General features: G+C 47.1%; 1 protein-coding gene across 1 annotated transcript in view; it reads right to left on the bottom strand.

The window, feature by feature from the left end:
* Positions 1-24,327, bottom strand: part of LOC143923410 (RING finger protein 112-like) — a 66,253-nt gene that overhangs the window by 19,532 nt on the left and 22,394 nt on the right. Inside the window, exons 7-11 of the mRNA XM_077447067.1 lie at positions 23,298-23,384; positions 18,350-18,476; positions 13,218-13,345; positions 9,256-9,309; positions 6,046-6,120 (exon numbers count right to left, since the gene is read on the bottom strand). Coding sequence (XP_077303193.1) covers positions 6,046-6,120; positions 9,256-9,309; positions 13,218-13,345; positions 18,350-18,476; positions 23,298-23,384 — 471 coding nt within the window. The remainder of the gene's footprint in view (positions 1-6,045; positions 6,121-9,255; positions 9,310-13,217; positions 13,346-18,349; positions 18,477-23,297; positions 23,385-24,327) is intronic.

Genomic DNA, 24,327 nt, shown 5'->3' with positions numbered 1-24,327 from the left:
CTCTGCCAATACTCTGCAATACATACCCTGCCAATACTCTGCAACACCCTGCCAATACTCTGCAATACCCTATCAATACTCTGCAATACCCTGCCAATACTCTGCCAATACCCTGCCAATACTCTGCAATACAATACCCTGCCAATACTCTGTAATACATACTCTGCAATACTCTGCAATACCCTGCCAATACTCTGCAATACCCTGCCAATACTCTGCCAATACATACCCTGCCAATACTCTGCAATATCCTGCCAATACTCTGCCAATACTCTGCAATACATACCCTGCCAATACTCTGCAACACCCTGCCAATACTCTGCAATACCCTATTAATACTCTGCAATACTGTGCCAATACTCTGCAATACTCTGCCAATACCCTGCAATACCCTGTCAATACTCTGCCAATACTCTGCCAATACTCTGCCAATACATACCCTGCCAATACTCTGCAACACCCTGCCAATACTCTGCAATACCCTATTAATACTCTGCAATACTGTGCCAATACTCTGCAATACTCTGCCAATACTCTGCAATACCCTGCCAATACCCTGCCAATAAATACCCTGCCAATACTCTGCAATACCCTGTCAATACTCTGCAATACTCTGCCAATACTCTGCAATACCCTTCCAATACTCTGCAATACCCTATCAATACTCTGCAATACCCTATCAATACTCTGCAATACCCTATCAATACTCTGCAATACCCTGCCAATACTCTGCAATACCCTGCCAATACTCTGTAATACATACTCTGCAATACTCTGCAATACCCTGCCAATACTCTGCAATACCCCACCGCTACTCTGCAATACATACCCAGCCAATACTCTGCAATACCCGGCCAATACTCTGCAATACCCTGCCAATACTCTGCAATACCCTGCCAATACTCTGCAATAACCCACCGCTACTCTGCAATACATACCTGGCCAATACTCTGCAATACATACCCTGCCAATATTCTGCAATACATACCCTGCCAATACTCTGCAATACCCTGCCAATACTCTGCAATACCCTGCCAATACTCTGCAATACATACCCTGCGAATACTCTGCAATACATACCCTGCCAATACTCTGCAATACCTACCCTGCCAATATTCTGCAATACCCTGCCAATGCTTACCCTGCCAATACTTACTCTGCCAATACCCAGACATACCCATCCATGCTCAGCCAATATTACAGTGGGGGAGATGTATATTGCAGTGGGGACTATATGGTGGTGGCATTTTCACAGGTTTTTGCAAATTCAATAATTATTTGCTGATTCGAAAAATGATCCGATCCGTGACTCTGATCCCAGGAATGATCCGATCCCTGAGTTTTTTGATCCGTTGCACCCCTACCAGTTTTCCTCCGTGTCCCCCTCCGTTCTGCTGTCCCCTCTGTTCTGCTACTGTCCCCCTCCAGTTTTCCTCTCTGCCCCCCTCCAGTTTTCCTCTGTGTCCCCCTCCATTCTGCTACTTCCCCCCTCTGTGAAAACACCTGCTTCTCTGATGAGGGCACTGTTATGGGGACACTCTGATGGGGGGGCTGTCTGAAGGGAACCCCTGCTCTCTGATGGGGGCACTGACAAGGCTCCATTTGATGGGCACTGATCGGGCTGCATTGATGGGAACAGATGAGTGAGTGGCCTGGAGCCTGAGCCCCACTTTGCAGAAACAATACAGGCAGCCTGAGAAGAGGAGCTCCGGGCCGGCAGACTCAGCATGCCCGACCTCCCTCCCCTGCACAGACCAACACATGTGTGGACATCTTGCGGCAGAAGGGGCCCCACATATCGTAGCTTGCATAGAGACATAGTGCAGAAGGGGCCCCCAGTAATTGCAATCCCCTGCGAGGGAACCGTTTTCACACATTTGTGGTGGTTTTTTATTAGTATAGCATACAGCTTAAATTATTTTGTTACATCTGTTCTAGATTTATTTAAGGCATGTGAATTTTGGAGGTGTCCTTGTAAACTGGTACTATAAATGTTGCAGTTTATTTGTTAAAGGAGTATGATTATATATATATATATATATATATATATATATATATATATATATATATACACACACACACTTTTTTTGTATTTTTGAAGTGGGGAATCTTGGGTGAGTGCCAGGCCAGCACCCTGAGACCAGCCATGCCAGCGCCATGAGACCAGCCAGGCCAGCGCCCTGAGACCAGCTAGGGAACTACCGAGTACCCTGAGGCCAGCCAACCAGCACCCTGAGACCAGCTAGGCCAGCCAGCACCCTGAGACCAGCCAGCCAGCACCCTGAGACCAGCCATGCCAGCGCCATGAGACCAGCCAGGCCAGCGCCATGAGACCAGCTAGGGAACTACCGAGTACCCTGAGGCCAGCCAACCAGCACCCTGAGACCAGCTAGGCCAGCCAGCACCCTGAGACCAGCCAGCCAGCACCCTGAGACCAGCCAGGCCAGCACCCTGAGACCAGCCAGGCCAGCACCCTGAGACCAGCCAGGCCAGCACCCTGAGACCAGCCAGGCCAGCACCCTGAGACCAGCCAGCCAGCACCCTGAGACCAGCCACGCCAGCACCCTGAGACCAGCCAGGCCAGCACCCTGAGACCAGCCAGGCCAGCACCCTGAGACCAGCCAGGCCAGCACCCTGAGGCCAGCCAGGCTGCTTATTTTACACCATTATTGTTTTCATTGTTACAGAAATGAGCAAACGAAAAAGCAGCATTACAGATTTCTTCATGAAGGCATCCAGTAAGAAATCTCATGCTGATTCTGCAAGTTGCTCAACTCAGGCTGAGCCTTTGCTTCAGCAAGCGGTGTCCGCTGCAGAAACTACACCAGTCAGTGAATCGGTTGTTGACTTCATTACCGATGTGGCTGAAGATACCACTGCCAATGCCAGTGATATCATTGTTCTTCCGGAATGTTGGGACCAGAATCAGTGGATAGAATTTAATAAAAAGAACCCTTGGCAGTTTGTAGAAAATGGTCTTTTAGGGTGCAAATTGTGTCGTGAAATTAAACACCTTGGAGTGTCTGTTTCACAGGGTGTATCCATTTCCAAAGAATGGAGCACTGGTACAATTACTCCATATGGCAAAACCAAAAAAGATATGTTGACCTCACTGCGTAAAAAAATCCACATACATCGGATTTCAGAAGCACATGTAAAGGCAGGAAATATCCAAGCAGTATCCAGAAAGTAGATACTGCAATCCAATATTGCAGAACAGCAGAAGCATAAGTTTGTGTCCACCACTAAAGTCTTTCGCACTGCCTACTTTTGTGTGAAAAAAAATCGCCCTTTCACAGACTTCCCAGATCTTATCAGCTTGCAAGTTGCAAATGGAGCTGACTTAGGAAGTATTCTCCATAGTGAGTACACAGCAGCACAAATAATAGATTGCATTGCTAGTGAAATGAGGAAAAAGCTTTGCAAAGCAGTTGTTGAGCAGGCTTCAAAAATTTCTGTTTATATTGATGAGTCTACAACAGTTTCTACACATTCAGTGTTAATCGTTTATATTCGTGCCTCTGTTAACGGAAAAGACCCAGTTACTTTTTTTCTTGATTTGCTTGATTTGCCTAAAGCAGATGCACAGTCTATTGAAGCCACTCTTCTAGCTTGCCTTTCTAAATTTGGATTCAGTGATGACTTTCTTGCCAAAAACTGGATTGGTGCTTGCAGTGATGGTGCAAGTGTAATGCTTGGAAGAAAGTCAGGTGTTTTGGAACGACTCAGTCAAAAATATCCACAGCTTGTGAAATGGCACTGCTTGTGTCATAGGCTTGAATTGTGCATTTCAGATACAATTCATTCTATTCCTGGTCTTCACCATCTCACATCATTTTTTGAGAAGTTGTATGCTGTGTATCATCAGTCACCGAAAAAACTGGCAAGGCTCTCTGAATGTGCAAAAGAATTAGAAGTACAAATTCTTAAAATTGGAAAAGTTTTTTCAGTTCGATGGGTTGCTTCAAGCCAGAGAGCTATACGAGCAGTTTGGGAGTCGTATCCTGCACTACACAGTCATTTCTTGAAAGCAAGTTTGAGCTCAGCTCATAACAGTCAACAGAAATTTCTATTTAGTGGCCTTAACAAGGTCTTGACATCAGAAGATTATTTGTTAAACCTTGCAGGGGTTGCGGATGCTGTTCAGGAAATGGGACTGCTATCTGAAGCTCTACAAAGAGATGACATCACACTTCCACGAGCCTATCAGCTGATTAATCGTTCAATTCGTGCAGTTGAAAAAATGAAAGACATGCCTGGTAAACATCTGAAAGAAGTCATGGAATCGCTAGAGAAAGGGAATTTCAAAGGTGTGACCATGAATACAGAGAGTTCAAAAGGCCAAGTGAAGATAAACCTCCCTCAGTTTTACCAATGTTTGGTGGATAATTTGCGCTCCAGACTCTTTGCTTTAACTGCAAGCAACAGACCTGCCACTTCATCACAGTCAGGTGAATTTGAAAGTCTTGTTTCTGAAATTGACATCCTGAATGCACAACGCTGGCCAATCAATGTGGACAGTCCATGGTTTGAAGGTGAAGTGAAGCTGGAGCAGCTGTGCAAAAGATTCCGTCTCAGCTATTATCCATCCATCTGTGAAGGTTTCAGAGACTACATTGATAATGGTGGTGAAGAGATTCCTGAAAAGCTGAAACCAGTGGTGACAGCAGCTAACAGTCTTCCAGTGACATCCGGTGATTGTGAAAGGGGCTTCAGTACAATGAATTTGGTGATGTCACCCATTAGGAGTGGGCTTGGCATTGAACGCCTATCTTCTCTATTGTTTATTAGTCTCATTGGCCCCCCTGTGCATTTATGGGATCCTTTGCCATATGTCACAAAATGGCTGACCACACATCGCAGCGCAGATGATAATAAATCTCAGAAAGTTGATAATCTTAAACGCCAAGGACAACGTTATTCCTGTTTGTGGGATATTTTCTAATGGGCTGTGTAACAGAATTTGGAACAGGGTGTATTTGTGGTAGAAATTCCCTGCGAGGGAAAGATCATCACCCATTGTGTTGATTGTTTTGTTTGACAAGTTATTTTGTTTTTGTAAACTGGCACTTTACAATAAATGTTGTACTGTATTTTCTGTGAAGTATATATGCATATGAGCGTACTTTTTTTTTTTTTGGTGGGGGAATGGATCTTGGGTGGGAGTTCCCACACTTTTTTTCCCAGGACTTGACCCCTGCCTGTACTACAGTCAAACCATGCCCCAGACCTCTTCTTTTTAACTAACATTGGTAGCAATCTCTCTGGGAGACAGTCTCTCTGTGGGGATGATGAGGACTTTGATTTAGGGGGGACTCTGTGGCCTCTAATGTACAGAGGGAAAGCTGGGGGCTATCTGTGTCCTTCATTTCTGCTTGTTACTGCCCATCAGTGCCTATCAGTGCAGCCTATCAGTGTCCATCAGTGCAGCCTCATCGGCGCACATCAGTGAAAGAGAAAAATTACCCGTTTGCAAAATTGTTTTGGCCATTGTGCTTGCAGCTCAGTTTCAGGGTCTTGGGAATCCTCTTATAGCCTAGGCCATCTTTATGTAGAGCAACAATTCTTTTTTTTCAGATCCTCAGAGTTTGCCATGAGGTTCCATGTTGAACTTCCAGTGACCAGTATGAGAGAGTGAGAGCGATAACACCAAATTTAACACAACTGCTCCCCATTCACATCGGAGACCTTGTAACACTAAAGAGTCACATGACACCGGGGGAGGGAAAATGGCTAATTGGGCCCAATTCGGACATTTTCACTTAGGGGTGTACTGACTTTTGTTGCCAGCAGTTTAGACATTAATGGCTGTGTGTTGAGTTATTTTGAGGGGACAGCAAATTTACACTGTTATACAAGCTGTACACTCACTACTTTACATTGTGGACAAGGTCATTTCTTCAGTGTTGCCACAAGAAAAGATAGAAGAAAATATTTACAAAAATGTGAGAGGTGTACTCACTTTTGTGAGATACTGTAACTGTTGAAATTTCGTAAACAAAAAGGCATATCGGAGTATCGGGTAAAGAGGGTCAGTTTTGTTACCTGCTGGTCCAAGTACTTTTGGTATGCCTGTAAGAAGGTCTTCAGTTGCTTCCAGTTTCTAAGAAAATTTGACATCTGTTGAGAGAATTGGACACAAAAGCAGTAGAGTTTGTTTGTTTTGCAAAAGGAAACTTCCATACGGTGTAACGTAAAGCGGAGTTCCACCCATTTAAAAGTCAGCAGCTACAAAAAGTGTAGCTGTTGACTTTTAATAATAAATCGGACGCTCACCCGTCCCATGGTCCAGCGATGTGAGCGAACAAAGCCCAGCTCCCTCTCCCCCTCACCTCTGCGGCGCCGCCATTGCAACTGTGGGCGCCCGGCTGTGGCTTCACAGCCGAGCGCGCACTGCGCGTGCACGAGCCGCGCTGCGCACTGTGAATGCAATCTTCTGGGACCTGTGATGTGTGATAGCCGCTTCCGAAATTCGATTTTTGAAATTCGAATATCGAATACAGTAGAATAAAGTAGGATACAGTATAGGATACAGTAGAATACAGTAGGATCGAATAGAAAGAATATATAAAAATAGAACATAGCCGTTATCCAAAATTTTGAATAAAATAGAATAAAATAGTAAGAATATAGCAATCTAAGAGGCGGGCTGGGAGATTGAGTAATTTGGTGGCAGCAGTCAGCTAATCACAAGCCCCCTTACAAACAGACTGGTGTAAATAATCAGATATCTTTATATATTGGTGAAAATCTATTCACATATAACTGTTAGGCCGCGTACACACGCGGGGACTGTTCGCCCAACTTTGTCCGTCAAACAGTTTCGGCAAAAAGTCCGCTCAAAATTAGCATGGACGGACATGGCCACACACGGCACTTTTTGAGCGGACTGTTTCAGCGAACTGTTTGCCAAACAGTTCGCTCAACTTTTGAAATGAACGGACTCGCCCACGTAAGGCGGAGGCAAGTCCGCCCATTTCGAGCGCGTGTACAGGTAGGCGGGGCCCGCGAAGGAGACGTCGCGGGCACCGCCGTCTGGAATGGACTTAAAGGGACACCCAACGCCGAAAAAAATCGGCGTGGGGGTTCCCCCAAAGTCCACAACAGACCCTTGTCCGAGCACGCTACCCGGCCGGCCAGGAAAGGGGGGGCGAGCGAGCGCCCCCCCCCCTCCTGAGCCGTACCAGGCCGCGTGCCCTCAACATGGGGGGTGCCTTGGGGAAGGGGGGGCCGCGCGGCACCCCCACCCCAAAGCACCTTGTCCCCATGTTGATGAGGACAAGGGCCTCTTCCCGACAACCCTGGCCGTTGGTTGTCGGGGTCTGCGGGCGGGGGGCTTATCGGAATCCGGGAGCCCCCTTTAATAAGGGGGCCCCGGATACCGGCCCCCCACCCTATGTGAATGAGTATGGGGTACAATGTACCCCTACCCATTCACCTGTGAAATAAAGTACAAAAAAAAACACAACACAGGGAAAAAATATTTTATTGCACAGCTCCGGGGGTCTTCCGTCTTCGGGGGTCTTCTCGCCGGACTCCTCCGCTATCTTCTTGTAGCTCTTTTACTAGCGGAGGAGCCCGGCTTTCTTCCTCCCCGCCGCCGGCCTCTTCTCCCGACTTCGGGGGTGTTGTCCCCCTCTTCGGTTCTTCTGCCGGGCCACAGCGCCTTCTTATAGCTCTTTTACAGGCGGTGGCCCGGTCTTCTGTCGCCGCTGTGGCCTTCCGGTCGCCTTCCGGTCGCCTTCCGTTCTTCTTGTTCTTCTTCTCCAGGAGATGTTGACACGTCGCTCTCTCCGGTCGGAATGCCAGAGCCGCGCTATGCGGCCACTTATATAGTGACAATGGGGCGGTGTCACATGGTATATGTCACATGGCTTGGTGTCACATGGTGACCCCGCCCCCTTACGATGTCATAGTCCCCATGTGACATCAACCCATGTGACCAACCCATGTGACATATACCATGTGACACCGCCCCATTGTCACTATATAAGTGGCCGCGCAGCACGGCTCTGGCATTCCGACCGGAGAGAGCGACGTGTCAACATCTCCTGGAGAAGAAGAACAAGAAGAACGGAAGGCGACCAGAAGGCGACCGGAAGGCCACAGCGGCGACAGAAGACCGGGCCACCGCCTGTAAAAGAGCTATAAGAAGGCGCGGTGGCCCGGCAGAAGAACCGAAGAGGGGGACAACACCCCCGAAGTCGGGAGAAGAGGCCGGCGGCGGGGAGGAAGAAAGCCGGGCTCCTCCGCTAGTAAAAGAGCTACAAGAAGATAGCGGAGGAGTCCGGCGAGAAGACCCCCGAAGACGGAAGACCCCCGGAGCTGTGCAATAAAATATTTTTTCCCTGTGTTGTGTTTTTTTTTGTACTTTATTTCACAGGTGAATGGGTAGGGGTACATTGTACCCCATACTCATTCACATAGGGTGGGGGGCCGGTATCCGGGGCCCCCTTATTAAAGGGGGCTCCCGGATTCCGATAAGCCCCCCGCCCGCAGACCCCGACAACCAACGGCCAGGGTTGTCGGGAAGGGGCCCTTGTCCTCATCAACATGGGGACAAGGTGCTTTGGGGTGGGGGGGGCCACGTGGCCCCCCCCTTCCCCAAGGCACCCCCCATGTTGAGGGCACGCGGCCTGGTACGGCTCGGGAGGTGGGGCGCGCTCGCTCGTCCCCCTTTCCTGGCCGGCCGGGTAGCGTGCTCGGACAAGGGTCTGTTGTGGACTTTGGGGGAACCCCCACGCCGATTTTTTTCGGCGTTGGGGTTCCCCTTTAAGTCCATACCAGGCGGCGGAGCCCGCGACGTCTCCGTCGCGGGCCCCACCTACCTGGAGACGCGCTCCAAATGAGCAGACCTTCCTCCGAGCGGGAACAGTCCGCTCATTTCGAAAGTACAGCGGACTGGCCCACACACGGGCGGACTGTCCGCTCAAACCAAGTTTCAGCGGACAGTTTTTCAGAATTTCCGAAAAACTTTGTTCGTCAAACTGTCCGCTGAAACTGTCCGCTGAAGCCCCACACACGAGCGGACTGTCCGCTGAAACACTGTTCAGCGGACAAGGTTGGGCGAACAGTCCGCCCGTGTGTACGCGGCCTTAAACGTTCTAAACTTTTGCAATTAGGATACTTTATTATTGTAACGCTCATCTAAAAGTTATATTTTTAAAAGCTTGCTGACATATATACTTGTGATTGCAATATAATATTTTACACACAGTCATTATATACAAATGTCTAGTATGATGCAATAATTACCTGCAAGGAGGAAGTAAAGCTGCACTCTTCCCTTTGTAGGATGCTGACAAGGTCCTGCAAAATAAGAAATTTTGTCATTGTCGGGACTTAATCCTTCTTCCTAGTGTAAGGCTACCTCCATAGGGGCCGCTGGTTTTTAACTGGTTCTTCCACAAACAGCGCAAAGGCCACCAATGACCCAATCAACACTCCATTCCCTCTGGCTCTAATAAATAGTCTAGGGCAGTGATGGCGAACCTTGGCACCCCAGATGTTTTGGAACTACATTTCCCTTGATGCTCCACTACACTGCAGAGTGCATGAGCATCATGGGAAATGTAGTTCCAAAACATCTGGGGTGCCAAGGTTCGCCATCACTGCCCTAGACTATTCCTAGTGGAAGGTTACCTCCATAGGGGCCGCTGGTTTTTAACTGGTTCTTCCACAAACAGTACAGAGGCCACCAATGACCCAATCAACACTCCATTCCCTCTGGCTCTAATAAATAGTCTAGGGCAGTGATGGGCGAACCTTGGCACCCCAGATGTTTTGGAACTACATTTCCCATAATGCTCCACTACACTGCAGAGTGCATGAGAATCATGGGAAATGTAGTTCCAAAACATCTGGAGTGCCAAGGTTCGTGTCACGTACCTTTAAGCAGAGCCCGGATTGCAGGGAGTGGCCTCTCGTAGACCTCTGACTCGGGAGACCCTGGTAGAGATGACAGGGGCTCAGGAGTACAGAGGGGCACAAGTGCCTGACTGGATAGCAGGTGGTAGAGGCAGTAGACCGCTGAGGGAGGAGGTGTATTGTAGTCCGGTGTCAGAATGCAGGCAAAGGTGAGGTGAGGTTCAGCAAACAGCAGAAGGATTCCTGTAGTCCAGCAACGGCATACAAGTGTTTGCAGGAAATGACAAACAACGGAGGGGTATTGTAGTCCAACAACGGATACAGGTGCAATGGAACAGGTGGAAGTGGAAGAGTCCAGTAGTCTGCAGCCGGAGGTAGAAGGCTACAAACACAAAGGGAGTACAGCCAAATATTGCAGAGGACTGGGAGGTGTCCTGTAGTACAACAGCAAGCAACTTACAGTTGGCGGATGGTGTAACAGTCCAGGTCAGGCACAGGCGGGCAGATCAGGTACAAAACGGAATCCAAAGAGTAGTCGGGTACAAGCCAAAGTCGGGGGGCAGGCAGCAAACAGCAGAGTCGGGAACAAGCCGGGTACGATACGGATCAGGATACAGGTACAGGTACAGGTTCAGATATGGATCTGGATACAGGTACAGGTACAGGTTCAGGTTCAGATACGGATCTCCAGGAAGCACGGGAACGCTGTTGATCAGGCAGCAAGGCAGTGAAGCATGAATCCAGTTTAAATAGCGCTATTGGCGCCAATTTGCGTCAAACGGCCGCGCGCGCACGCGCACGTGCACGCGCACGCGCGCACCGCTGATCGCGGTAACGCTCCTGAAACTGGGCAAAAGATCTTCTGCGACTTTCGCCGCTCGGACATCCGTGAGGAGGATCTTCCTGACAGTTCGCCATCACTGCCCTAGACTATTCCTAGTGGAAGGCTACCTCCATAGGGACCACTGGTTTTTAACTGGTTCTTCCGCAAACAGAGCAAAGGCCACCAAGACCCAATCAACACTCCATTCCCTCTGGCTCTAATAAATAGTCTAGGACAGTGATGGCGAACCTTGGCACCCCAGATGTTTTGGAACTACAGTACATTTCCCATGATGCTCCACTACACTGCAGTGCAGTGGAGCATCATGGGAAATGTAGTTCCAAAACATCTGGAGTGCCAAGGTTCGCCATCACGGGTTTAGGGGTTGTCTGTTTTTTTTTTTTTTTATGTTTTATTGCTTGTAGAACTTGTAACAGCACGGGGGAGGTTGGGGTGGTATGGGATATTCCAGAAATACTGAAAAGCAAGAGTAATGCCGCGTACACACGACCGGACTTTCCGGCAGACTAGGTCTGACGGTCTTTCTGACGGACTTTCGGCTGAGTTCCGACAGACTTTCCGAACGGACTTGGTCACACATGAACGGACTAAGTTGGTTCGAAAGTCCATTTGTTTTGAACGTGATGACGTAAACGCGACTAAAAAACTTAAGTTCAATAGCCAGTAGCCAATAGCTTCCCTTGCATCGTATTTGGTCCTTCGGACCAGCACATAGACGGATGGTTTTCCCGATAGGAATTGAGTCCGTCGGATAGATTTGAAACATGTTCTATTTCTAGGTCCGTCTGATTTTTTTTTATAAAAAATGGTGGGATTAGCCCACACATGATCAGATTGTCCGATGGACTAATCCCGTCGGACCTAGTTTGCCGGAAAGTCCAGTCGTGTGTACGCGGCATTAGGCACACTTTGCTAGGCTGAACTTCTTTGAGGAGTCTTTAAATCAGGAACAATGAGGGCTGGGCAGAACTAAGACTCTGTAAATCAGCAAACTCCAGTGGATTTGTCCCAAAGGGACAATAGCCCCTGAGGCTGTGGATCTTTGTGGATCTTCTACAGCAGGACAAGAAACTGACCCACTCCAGACCCCAAATTAGTTATGTTCTCCCCAGCCACCTACTGTTCACACCTACCCAGGGATCAGCTGAAGCACAAAAAATATTCAAGCTACCCATTTTACTCTCCCAGCCCCTATGTTCTAGAGACCTTCAGAAGGCAGGGGTAAATAGTCAAGCCTGCAATCTGTGAGATCTAGAACAGCCAATAGCTCCTCCAATGATTACAGAGGAACCAAAAAGAACTGCATTTGCCTTACATCCTAGCAGCCTATTTAGGAGGGTGCTACATCAGTAAGAGCTGGTATCTTCCTCTTGGGAAGGCTTATTATTACTAAAGACAACAGAAATAAAATTCAGCAAATGTAGTTAGAACAATGTCATGGCAATACGTACGTGGTTTCCAAACATTTCTAAGCAAAGGGCCAGTTTACTGTCCTTCAGGCTTTGGGGGGGAGGGGGGCAGACTTTGGCCAGTAGGAGTAGAAAATGTCCTGGCATCAGTGCCCAATCATGGGTTTTAAAGGAAGGAATAGTGCTCAATTGATATCAATGAGAAGAATAGTGCCCGCTTGATGGTGTAAGTAGGGGGAATAGTGCCCCATTATTGGTTTCAGTTGGTGGAATAGTGCTCCAAGGGCCAGATAAAGTCAAACAAGGGGCCACATCCAGCCCACAGGCTGCAGTTTGGTGACCACTGCCTTACGGTATAAGCCCTTGTACACACGGTCGGACATTCCGACAACCAAATCCGTCTGATTTTGTCCGAAACTGTTGTACACACACGGTCAGACAAAGTTGTCGGAAAAGCCGATCGTTCAGAACGTGATGACGTTATTTCGTTACGAGGGGACTACGTTCAGGCTAGTAGCCAATAGCTTTGATGTAGGAATTTAATCTGAGCATGCGTTGGCACTTTGTCCGATCGAAATTCTCTACACATGATCGGAGTATATCCGATCGGAGCATTTTGTCGGAAAATTTTACCAACAAGTTGGAAAACTTGGTTCGTCAGATACTCCGACGGAAACAGTCCAATGGAGACCACACACAGTCGGAATATCCAACAAAACGGTCCGATCGGACACATTCCGTCGGAATCTCCGACCGTGTGTACAAGGGCTTAGTGTATAAAAAAATAGAACTGGGAGGTTTCATGAATTTTGCTACCTTAGACATATAAGACATATAACAACTGCCTTGACCCATTCCATGGTGCTTAGATTTAGTTGACTGAGCTAGAGAATTCTGAATACTGTATTCTCCTTACAGCAGCACACATGAGCTTCAGTAGAACCTGCATTAGTTAAACTTGTACAATTCGGGTTCCATCTAGCAGCAATAGGATATCAGTAATTCTAATTGATCGCTATGGATCATCACACTTTTCCCTATGCAAATGACTTTCCATGTTCCAATAGTGTGACCGGAGGTCTCTGTGATGGACTGACCTTCAGCTCTTTTCCCACATGGCCGCAGGTGATCTTCTCTCCGCTGATATTCTGGTGGTGGGGCCAAATTCCTTCCACAAGATCGGAGATGTATGTTGTGAGGTGATGTCTGAAATCTTCATCCATGTCTGTGAATAGAGAAGGACTGTGATTGGATGGAAAGACACGTGATGGCAGCAGAGGATTTTGTTTAAGGCTCCAAGACAACAAAGTCCCAGTGAAGAAATGCACCGGTTGGAGATCTTGTGTATACAATGAGAGATGGAGTATGAAAAGTTGAAGCTGGTTAGAGCACAGAGGGCTTGCAGTTAACGCTTCCATTTGAGCTGATAATCAACTAAACAGGTTACACCAGTCATTCTCAACCAGGGTTCCGTGGAACCATGGGGTTCCTCCAGAGACTGATAGGGGTTCCTTGAGCTGTGGCTGATTAACCACCTTTTTGATGGTGCCTAGTGCCTACAGAGTTCAAGGTTCAGCACCACTTAGCAAAGCCAGCAGCCTGACACAAAATATCTTTTTATCTGTATTTAAGGGTGGCATTCTGAGCACCACTTTAAGGGGAACATTCTTCCTATTGACCACCAGTATAAGGGGCTGTCAGGTCACCTTGAGGCGAGGTGACAGATGCACACTGTGGGGATCAGGAGTGCACCGCAAGGTTGTGGACCCTACGGCTGACTGCTGCGGATGGGAGACAGGTCCCACCGGGGTTAGAGCGTAAGATTCCCTGGGGCGCGGAGTCTAAGAGCCAGCAGGTGTTCACCAGAGCCTCGAGTGGTGAGGATGGACTTGGCTGCAACTGGCTCCAGGTCGCGACCCCCACGGTCCCCCAGCTCACACCCATAGTAGGCAACAGGAGGATAGGGATGGTGAGGGACAAAGCCAAGGTCGGGGCCACAAGCAGACAGGAATAGTCAGGGACACGCCAAAAGGTCAGGATCACAGGCAAACGGGGATAGTCAAAGACACGCCAAAGTCGGTAACGGAACAACAGAAGAGCACACGGCAGGTAAAAGGAAGCTAACACACAAAGGAATACACAATGGTTGATCAGCAGGGCTGGCCTGCAGTGCACAGGTTAATATAGAGTTCTCTGATAGGAACTAGGGTGGAGTCATGCCAGAGGATGGATTACAAAAGCAGTCAGGTGAGGGTCGGCTGGTCTCTAGAGATGAACACATGGAAACAGGTAAGCAGACCAACTCTATTGCATAACCATGACAGGGGCATTGTTCCTACTGACCCCTGATGAATTGGTTTTAGTAAGGGTTCCTCGAGACCTGAAAAGTATTTTTGGGATTCCTCTAGGGCAGTTAAGGCAAACCTCGGCACCCGAGATGTTTTGGAACTACATTTCCCATGATGCTCATGCACTCTGCAGTGTAGATGAGCATCATGGGAAATGTAGTTCCAAAACATCTGGGGTGCCAAGGTTCGCAATCACTTCTCTAGGGTTAAAAGATTGAGAAAGCCGGGGGGTTATAGGCTACAGGTGATTTGTCTTGCTTACTTTCAAGTTGATCTGGTGATATGTTGCTGGGAGGTCTTTTGTCTTTATTTTATTGGGAGTTTTCCCGCCATGATTGGAGCCTTACACTAGGGTTATTGCACGCTATATACCCTTTCTTTTATGTAAAGTATATAAGAAAGGCGGGTGATTTTCAAGTTTTGGGATCATGAGAGAATGAAGGAGTTGATGGCTAGACAGATATTTATGGACACTCATAGACTTTTGTTCATTAATAAAAAAAGGGTGTTACATTCTACTACACTGGATTTTATTGACTACATGTTGGGATTCACATGCATTATTGATAAAGTTTTAGTGAAATTTTTCAGATTATTAGTGATATACTATTATAGAGCACACATTATGTTTCATTTATATTTGCATTTATGTTTTTAATAGCATAGATTAGTTGCTGTAACAGTTTAGATCTTACCAGAGAAACACGCATGTAGGTGGGGTACAGCGTGGTGCTGCAGTAATAAAAAAAATTAAGAACTGAATTAATGCAGCAACAGTTCACAGCAACCTGGTTGCCCAACCGGGTGCACTCATGGTTTCCAGCAATGTGAAAGGAGCAGGTTTTAGCCCCACTGAGACTGTTGAGATGGGCAGAGTGTGGCCTGGCCATCAGTGCCCAGTCAGGAAGGTGTCCAGAAGAGTTGTGACCCTACGCTTTGCCTCATCAGGAACCATTCCCTTTACTGTCCCTAACATATAGGTACCTTTGTCTATGCTACTCACTCGCATAAAGCACGCCAAACGCAGGAGCCAGGGCCTTAAGTAGGCACTGCCTGACACAAGATGGCTGCCAGAGTCCTATGGGGTGACAGCATCCACTCAGATTGCTTCCCCAGTGACCGAAGAAACCATAGAGGAACCATGTTTCTCATGACTTCCTCTCCAGCTGCAGGGCCGCTGCGATCGAGCGCCACCTGCAGTGGAAGAAGTACACTCCACCTGCCTACCTAAACTTTACACTAAGATCCAACAGTATACAGTGTATAATGTGCTCAATGCTATTCAGAGCTCCCGACCCACTCCCATCACCTTTTGGCCACAGTTGACATTAGTAGACCCCATGGAGCTTGTAGTCTGATGTCTCTTGATCATATTCATGCATGTATAGGAACAGTTGGGACAGGAGACAAGTGGTCAGTAGGAATGTGTTAGCGTGTGGGTGGGGCCAGAGTGCCCAGGTAAGCTCCACGTGGGTGGTGTTGTGGTTGGGGTTTGAACCAAGGATCCTTGTAGTGTGAGGCAGAGGTGCTGGCCACTGAGCCACTGTGATGCAACTTGAGGTGTATGTTTTAGCATTAGCGGGAGTGATTCTTACCAGAAGGGGGTTAACCAGTAATGTTCTTTAAGGGAGAAATTAATGGAACTGGTTTACATGTATATAAAAAAAGGGATAGATATTGGATATTTTCCCCCTATTAACATTACTTAAGAGCTCTATTCACCTATCTATGCACAAAGCCCATAGCCATAGGAGGAAATGTCCCTTATCTTTACATATCCATACAGGGGCAGACTGACAACTCATGGGGCCCCCAGGCAATAGGAGATTATGGGGCCCCTGGGCAATAGGAGAAGATTATGGGGCCCCTGGGCAATAGGAGATTATGGGGCCCCGGGCAATAGAAGATTATGGGGCCACACAGTATACACACACACATACAGTATATACACACACAGACACACAATATACACACACAGTATACACACACGCACAAAGTTACTGGAGAGGCGGTGCAGCTATAATCTTGGGATTTAAAAAAAAAAACACAGATTTTTACATACTGTCCCTGGTTTTATTGAGGCTGGCAAACCTGATGGGGCCCCTTAGTGGCATGGGGCCCTCAGGCAGTGCCCGAGAGCCCGAATGGTCAGTCCGCCCCTGTATCCATATCATTTTTTAGCAGTAATGATATGGCGCTTACAAATGCTATGCAATGAATGTGAAAACTGACTACACCAGGCATCACTAAATGGTGGACCATGGTCTGGATCCGGACCATGTGACTCTCGACCACAGCAGTTGTACCACTTAGGAGACAGATCCCTCTCTCTCTTGCCCCCCACGCCACCTTGTGGATCACTCTGCTGGTTCTTTTCCCCCCAGCTGCTGCCTCTATCATCCTGACAGCAGGGTAGAGGGCAGAAGACGCAGTAGTTCTGGGTGAAGGGCAACAAATGAGCACGTTTTTAAGTTAGCAAGCAGGCGATTGGCTGCTAGAAAGCAGGGTGGTCTTAGCAACCAATCCCCAGCTTGTTAACGTAAAAAGTTGGGCAGCGCCCATCTTCTGTCCAGAGCTGCTGTGCCCTCTGCCTCTGCCCTGCATAAAATAGGACTCTGAAGGGTTGCTGAGGATACTGAGGTGCAAGCCAGGGGGGGGGGGGGGGGGCGGGGGGAATTGTGATATGTGAAGGGGGCACTTTTATGTACGGGGGGGAGCTGGGATATAAAAGGGGAATCTTGACAGGTGGTATGCTGTAGGGATCCCTCATTATCTTACAATATAAAACTAGTTCACGGATCCAAACTGCACATAGGACCGCAGTTCAGATACTCAGGTATTTGATTTAAGTTGGGAAAGAGAACATTTACTGAAAGAAAAGAGAAATACCACAAAAAGAAAGGAGTAAGGAGGTTGAAGGGTCACTCCAGCATGGCTATCCGGTAGATGAGGTTGGGTCATCTTCAGCCCATATGGTAAAGTCTTCGGAGTAACAAAATACTGACCATGAAGACCAAGTGATGGAGAACTGTTTCTCCTTCCCGGTTTCCTGGACCAACAGACACTCCAGATCTCTAATCCAATCTACTTCAGTAGCCCAATCCCCCAGGGAATGTACCTCCGTTGATCTCCAATGACGAGAAACCACCGTCCTAACTGCGGCAAGGAAGTGACGCAGGGTTTTTTTTTTTTATCGACTTAAGGGGTCCTGGGATCATAGATAAGAGGGCTACCTCTGGTGTGGGCTTAATTGAGGTCGCCATCAGCCTGCAGTATAAGTCAAAGACTCTTTGCCAGAGTTTCCGGATAGAAGGGCAAGCCCACCAAATGTGGAGCATAGTCCAGGACAGACATCGCCAGCAGGCATCTGGCAAAGAAGTGTTAACGCGTTGTATAGTCACAGGGCATCTGTACCATCTTGTCAACAGTTTAAACCCTTTTTCTTGAGTGTTAGTTGCTAGAGAAATCTTATGCGTTAGGATGAAGCACTTTTGCCAATCAGCAGGTGAGAGAATATCGTAGGTCTGCTTCCCATTTCTGCGTGTATGGTGGAAGGTCAGGGGTAGAAATGTAAAGGGAGGAGGACGCTTGATTTGAAGGAAAGGGAACTGATGTGAAGGGGGAACTGGTGGGGATGGAAAGGAGAGTGGGAATGAGGACACTCACTGGTGGAAAGGGGGGCTGGGATGTAAAGGGTGGAGGGGACTATAACGTGAAGAGGGCTCTGGACAGAGGCAAGAAGAGGACTCTGATAATGAAGAGTCTGAGCCATTGTACAATTCAGACCTCTGCTGGAATAACATTTTACTGACTGGACCTCCATGAATTTTAATTCAATAACTCTTGTCTATGCAGTAACAGTCCCCGGGGGTCTGATTTACCTGCCAGTGTGCCCTGACTGGATTTCGGGAACTTGTTTCCCGGAGGCAAGAGGAAGCAGCTGACAGATGGACTTCTAAGAGTGTCCATGACTAGGTTGTACTTTGAATCTTCCCGCATTGTCAGTTTCTGTAGTAAAGAAATAATTGGGTAACAGGTTACAATTATCACTAATATACAATATATAGCCAAAGGTTTGTGGACACCTGGCCATCATGCCAATATGAGTTTGTTGGGCATCTCATTTCAAAACCATCCCCATTAATATCAATTTTTCCGTTCTTCGTGGTTATAGCATTCTCCACTGTTCAGCAGGCATGTACTGGCCATCGGGACTACCGGGAGTTTCCCGGTGGGCCGATGGCTCAGTGGGGCACTCTGATGTAAGGGGGCTGGTGATGGGACACTCTGATGTAAGAGGGCTGGTGATGGGACACTCTAATGTAAGGGGGCTGGTGATGGGACACTCTGTTGTAAGGGGGCTGGTAATGGGACACTCTTTTGTAAGGGGGCTGCTGATGGGACACTCTGATGTAAAGGGGCTGCTGATGGGACACTCTGATGTAAGGGGGTGCTGATGGGACACTCTGTTGTAAGGGGGCTGCTGATGGGACACTCTGTTGTAAGGGGGCTGCTGATGGGACACTCTGTTGTAAGGGGGCTGCTGATGGGACACTCTGATGTAAAGGGGCTGCTGATGGGACACTCTGATGTAAGGGGGTGCTGATGGGACACTCTGATGTAAGGGGGTGCTGATGGGACACTCTGATGTAAGGGGGCTGCTGATGGGACATTCTGATGTAAGGGGGCTGCTGATGGGACATTCTGATGTAAGGGGGCTGCTGATGGGACACTCTGATGTAAGGGGTCTGCTGATGGGACACTCTGATGTAAGGGGTCTGCTGATGGGACACTCTGAGGTAAGGGGGCTGATGGGACACTCTGATGTAAGGGGGCTGGTGATGGGACACTCTGATGTAAGGGGGCTGCTGATGGGACACTCTGATGTAAGGGGGCTGCTGATGGGACATTCTGATGTAAGGGGGCTGCTGATGGGACACTCTGATGTAAGGGGGCTGATGGGACACTCTGATGTAAGGGGGCTGGTGATGGGACACTCTGATGTAAGTTGGTGCTGATGGGACACTCTGATGTAAGGGGGCTGCTGATGGGACACTCTGACGTAAGGGGGTGCTGATGGGACATTCTGATGTAAGGGGGCTGCTGATGGGACACTCTGATGTAAGGGGGTGCTGATGGGACACTCTGAGGTAAGGGGGCTGATGGGACACTCTGATGTAAGGGGGCTGGTGATGGGACACTCTGATGTAAGGGGGCTGGTGATGGGACACTCTGATGTAAGGGGGCTGGTGATGGGACACTCTGATGTAAGGGGGCTGGTGATGGGACACTCTGATGTAAGGGGGCTGGTGATGGGACACTCTGATGTAAGGGGGCTGCTGATGGGACACTCTGATGTAAGGGGCTGCTGATGGGACACTCTGATGTAAGGGGCTGCTGATGGGACACTCTGATGTAAGGGGGCTGCTGATGGGACACTCTGATGTACTCTGATGTAAGGGGGCTGCTGATGGGACACTCTGATGTAAGGGGGCTGCTGAAGGGACACTCTGATGTAATGGAGTGCTGATGGGACACTCAAAATATAAGTGGGCCGGTCTGGATGAAGTCCAGGGCCAAATTTCTGTCCCAGTCCAGCCCTGCTGTTCAGTAAAAGGACTTCCACGAGATTTTGGAAGGTGTGTGTCCGGAGATTTTCACCCATTTGTGAGGTCAGGTACTGATGTTGGTTGAGAACACCTGGCTCACAATCGGCATACCAACTCATACCAAATGGGTTGACTAGGGTTGGAAGAGCAAAGAGTCTTTGTATGCTCTCTTATAAACGGGTCCCTTCACTGGAAACACCTGAACTCTGTCATTTGGTGGGGAATCCACATACTTTTGCCCATATAGAACGTAAGTGTATATATAAATATATACTGTATATAAAATATAATACGTATTACACCACCAGAACAAGGATTTACAAATCTGAATATATTGTGATACTAAGGTCAGTAAGTAATGGTGCGCACAACTTAAAACATTTTACATTTTAACAATCCAGCAATTAAACCACAATTGTTTGTTCCTCCTGACACATAGCATAAACATACAGGAAGAGAGGATAAACCTACCATGTGTCCGTATAGCCAATTACATATAAAAAAAAAATTAAAAAATTACCCTGCTCTTGAAGTTAACTAAGAAAAAAAGGTTTAGTTAGACACTGAATGCAGCTAGGTTCTGTCAGGGCTGGGCTCAGCCCTTCCTTCTTTGAGCTGGCCGCTCAGCTGTCGGCTAATTGCAGGCTCCTATCTCTCCACAGTTACTCAGCTGTTGATGATATCCTGCTCGTCAGTCCTGCCTACTTAAGCTGTCCAGTCCAGAAGAGCTCTGCCTTTGCCTTGATCAACATCACAGAAACGATCTCCTGCGATCCTGTTCAAGACTTGCTTTGCTGACATCCCTTCTGGCTCCAGATCCTGCTTGCTGTTCCACTACATTGATCCCTGACTCCTGGCTTGGCTGACTATCCGTCCCGGTTACTGAACTCTGGCTATGTTTTGACTACGTTTGTTCTTTTTACTTTTATTATTAAACAAGTGTGATTTAACTGTACTTCTGTCTCGGCCTGATTTCATGGTTTCTGATAGGTTCCTAGGCCTGGAGAAAATTAACCACTTCAGCCCCCGAAAGGATTTACCCCCTTTCTGACCAGAGCGTTTTTTGCGATTCGGCACTGCGTCGATTTAACTGACAATTGCGCGATCGTGCGATGTGGCTGCCAAACAAAATTGACGTCCTTTTTTTTCCCACAAATAGAGCTTTCTTTTGGTGGTATTTGATCACCTCTGCGGTTTTTATTTTTTGCGATATAAACAAAAAAAGTGAAAATTTTGAAAAAGAAACACATTATTTTTTACTTTTTGCTATAATAAATATCCCCCAAAAATGTATAAAAAAACGTTTCCCCTCAGTTTAGGCCGATACGTAATCTTCTACATATTTTTGGTAAAAAAAAAAATCACAATAAGCGTTTATTGATTGGTTTGCGCAAAAGTTATAGATCAGAAAATAGGGGATAGTTTTATGGCATTTTTATAATTTTTTTTTTTTTTTACTAGTAATGGTGGTGATCAGCGATTTTTATCATGACTGCGACATTTTGGCGGACACATCGGACAATTTTAACACATTTTTGGGACCATTGGCATTAATACAGTGATTGATGCTATAAAATTGCATTGATTACTGTAAAAATGTCACTGGCAGTGAAGGGGTTAACCACTAGGTGGCAGTGTATGGGGTTAAGTGTTCCTAGGGGTGTGTTTCGAACTGTCTGGGGGCGTGGCTGTGTGTGACACCACACTGATCGCTGCTCCCGATGACAGGGATCAGACGATCAGTGTGCTGTCATTAGGTAGAACGGGGAGATGCTGTTTACATCGGCATCTCCCCGTTCTTGAGCTCCGTGACATGATTGTGGGTATCCCCACGGCAATCGAGTCCGCGGGACCTGTGACGATTGAGTCCGTGGGACCCACGACCACGGTCACGGAGCTCTCGGCAGGCACGCTCGCACGGTGGGAAATTCAAAGTAATGTAAGGGTACGTTACTTTGCCCAGCCATGCCATTCTGCCGACTTATAGGTACAGGATCCGGTCTGGAACTAGTTAAGAAAGATGGTATCTATCCCTGTAATACGATGGAAAAGAAAACCTGCAATGGAGTATGGAAGGGAATTGGGACTATATGATACCCAGGTAATATTGAGAATGAAAGTAATGTAAAGATAAAAAAAATTACAAAGTTTATAATATAGTTACATAGTAGTTACATAGTTAGTAAGGTTGAATAAAGACACCAGTCCATCCAGTTCAACCTGAGTGAGTGTCTACAATTGTCCCTATCCCTGTACATTGCACACTCACATCAGTCCCTACCCTCAAGGAGCCCACAATCCAAGGTCCCCATTCATATACTATAGAAAACAAGATAAGGTCTGGTGTCACCGGGAACACACCTCCATCCCTATAATATGCAACAAAAAAGAAAAATTCGCCCTGGGACTTTAGATGAGGTGAGCACCAATAAGCCAATAAAAGTAGCAAGAGTAGGTACAGTATATGTTTTAATTCAGTAAAAATATTACAAGCATTATGTCATTCATATACTAGGGCCAATTTGGGACAGAAGCCAATTAACCTACCTGCATGTCTTTGGAGTGTGGGAGGAAACCGGAGTACCCGGAGGAAACCCACGCAGGCACAGGGAGAACATGCAAACTCCAGGCAGGTAGTGTCATGGTGGGGATTCAAACCAGCGACCCTTTTTACTGCTAGGTGAGAGTGCTAACCACAACACCCCTGTGCCGCCCGACATCAATATCAATATATAAAAACCTCAAAAAGAAGAAAAACATTTTGACAACACCGTTAAAATAAAAAAAAAGTCACACAGTAATTTCAATATGGTAAATACAAAGGGGTGAGCCCCGTGCATGTAAAATGTAGCTGAACTGAGTGAACATAAAGACGCCAACGCGTTTCAACAAAGTGTCTTCTTCAGGGGGAGAAGATGTCTATTTGAGAAGGATATAATGTATCAACTACAATAGCAGGTGTATTTATAAAAGGAAGAAACTGTGTGTCTGTGGCTTACAGTGGTGTCATACCAGGTCCCATGCATTTACTGTAGTTAGACACTGCTGAATGTGAGTGGAAATATGAGTGGAAAGGAGATACTGTACATACTCAGGAGTATCAGGACCAAGAAATAAAAGTCAGGCAAAACAAATTTAATAAAAGAAATATGTTTTTCAAACTTATGATTGTAGGAAAAATTCCTAATTTTCTGAGCCCTCCTCCCATTTACCCTCATACCTCACGCTCGTGCTGTAGGTAGACATGAACTGCTTCACGGCCGCAGCGGTCAGGATCCTTCGAGTCTCTCACCAGAACATCCAAGTGCTGCAAAAAAAAAAAATCTTCATTTATGAAGTAATGATTTGAGATAAAATCCATCCATCACGTAACCCTTTCCACGTCACATAACAATATAAATATTTGCCAGCACAACACAGCATGCCTGACAAAGGGGTCCCACGTGCCTCCAAAACCCTGGACTACTTTGCTGTGATGTATTCTCTCTGGGTTGCTATTAATGCAGTAGAGGGAAGATTTAGAGGAGTATGCTGTGCTGGATACTTGATTTGCTTACCTTTAATTTGTATTCCCCTTTATTTTTCTGTTGCTATTTTCTGTAATTTTTTTGCTTGCACTATTTTTTGTTTAGTCTTTTCATTAAAGCCATTCTTAAGGTTCTGATTAAAAAAAAAAAAAAAAAAAAAAAACACAAATGTTATACTTACCTGCTCTGTGCAATGCTTTTGCACAGAAAAGCTCCAATCCTCCTCTTCTTGGGTCACACCTGGCTCCTCCCCCCTTGCTAATTGCCCCCAGAACAAGCTGCATGCTCTGGGAGCACTCGTGCGTGCTTGCTCCCGAGTCGCCTCTGTGTGTCTATATACCTCCGCCCCCTCACTCCCTCCTCACTGGCTGTGCTTGATAGCGGAGGGGAGCCAATAGCTCCTGCTGCTGTATCTCAACCAATGAGAAGAGAGTGACCCAGGAGAGCCAAGACTTCCATGCGTGCTGCAGGATCAAGATGGGGGTCAGGTAAGTACTAGGATGGGCTAAGGTGGGGGGGCGGCTGCAAACAGAAGATTTTTTTACCTTTATGCATAGAATTCATGAAGGTAGAAAAACTTTCTACCACTTTAAAGGGTAACTCCACTTTTATAGGGAAAACAAATAGCAAATAAAAAATAATAATAATAATACCTAAAGGGTAACTTTCTACCACTTTAAAGGGTAACTCCACTTTCATAGGGAAAACAAATAGCAAATAATA

This window comes from Lithobates pipiens, unplaced genomic scaffold, assembly GCF_037356315.1.
Source record: "Lithobates pipiens isolate NorthernLeopardFrog02 unplaced genomic scaffold, aLitPip1_a1.2 Scaffold_22, whole genome shotgun sequence".
In the NCBI taxonomy this organism is placed as follows: Eukaryota; Metazoa; Chordata; class Amphibia; order Anura; family Ranidae; genus Lithobates; species Lithobates pipiens.
The sequence above is the reverse complement of the archived record's forward strand: the minus strand, read 5'-3'. Positions and strand labels throughout refer to the sequence as shown.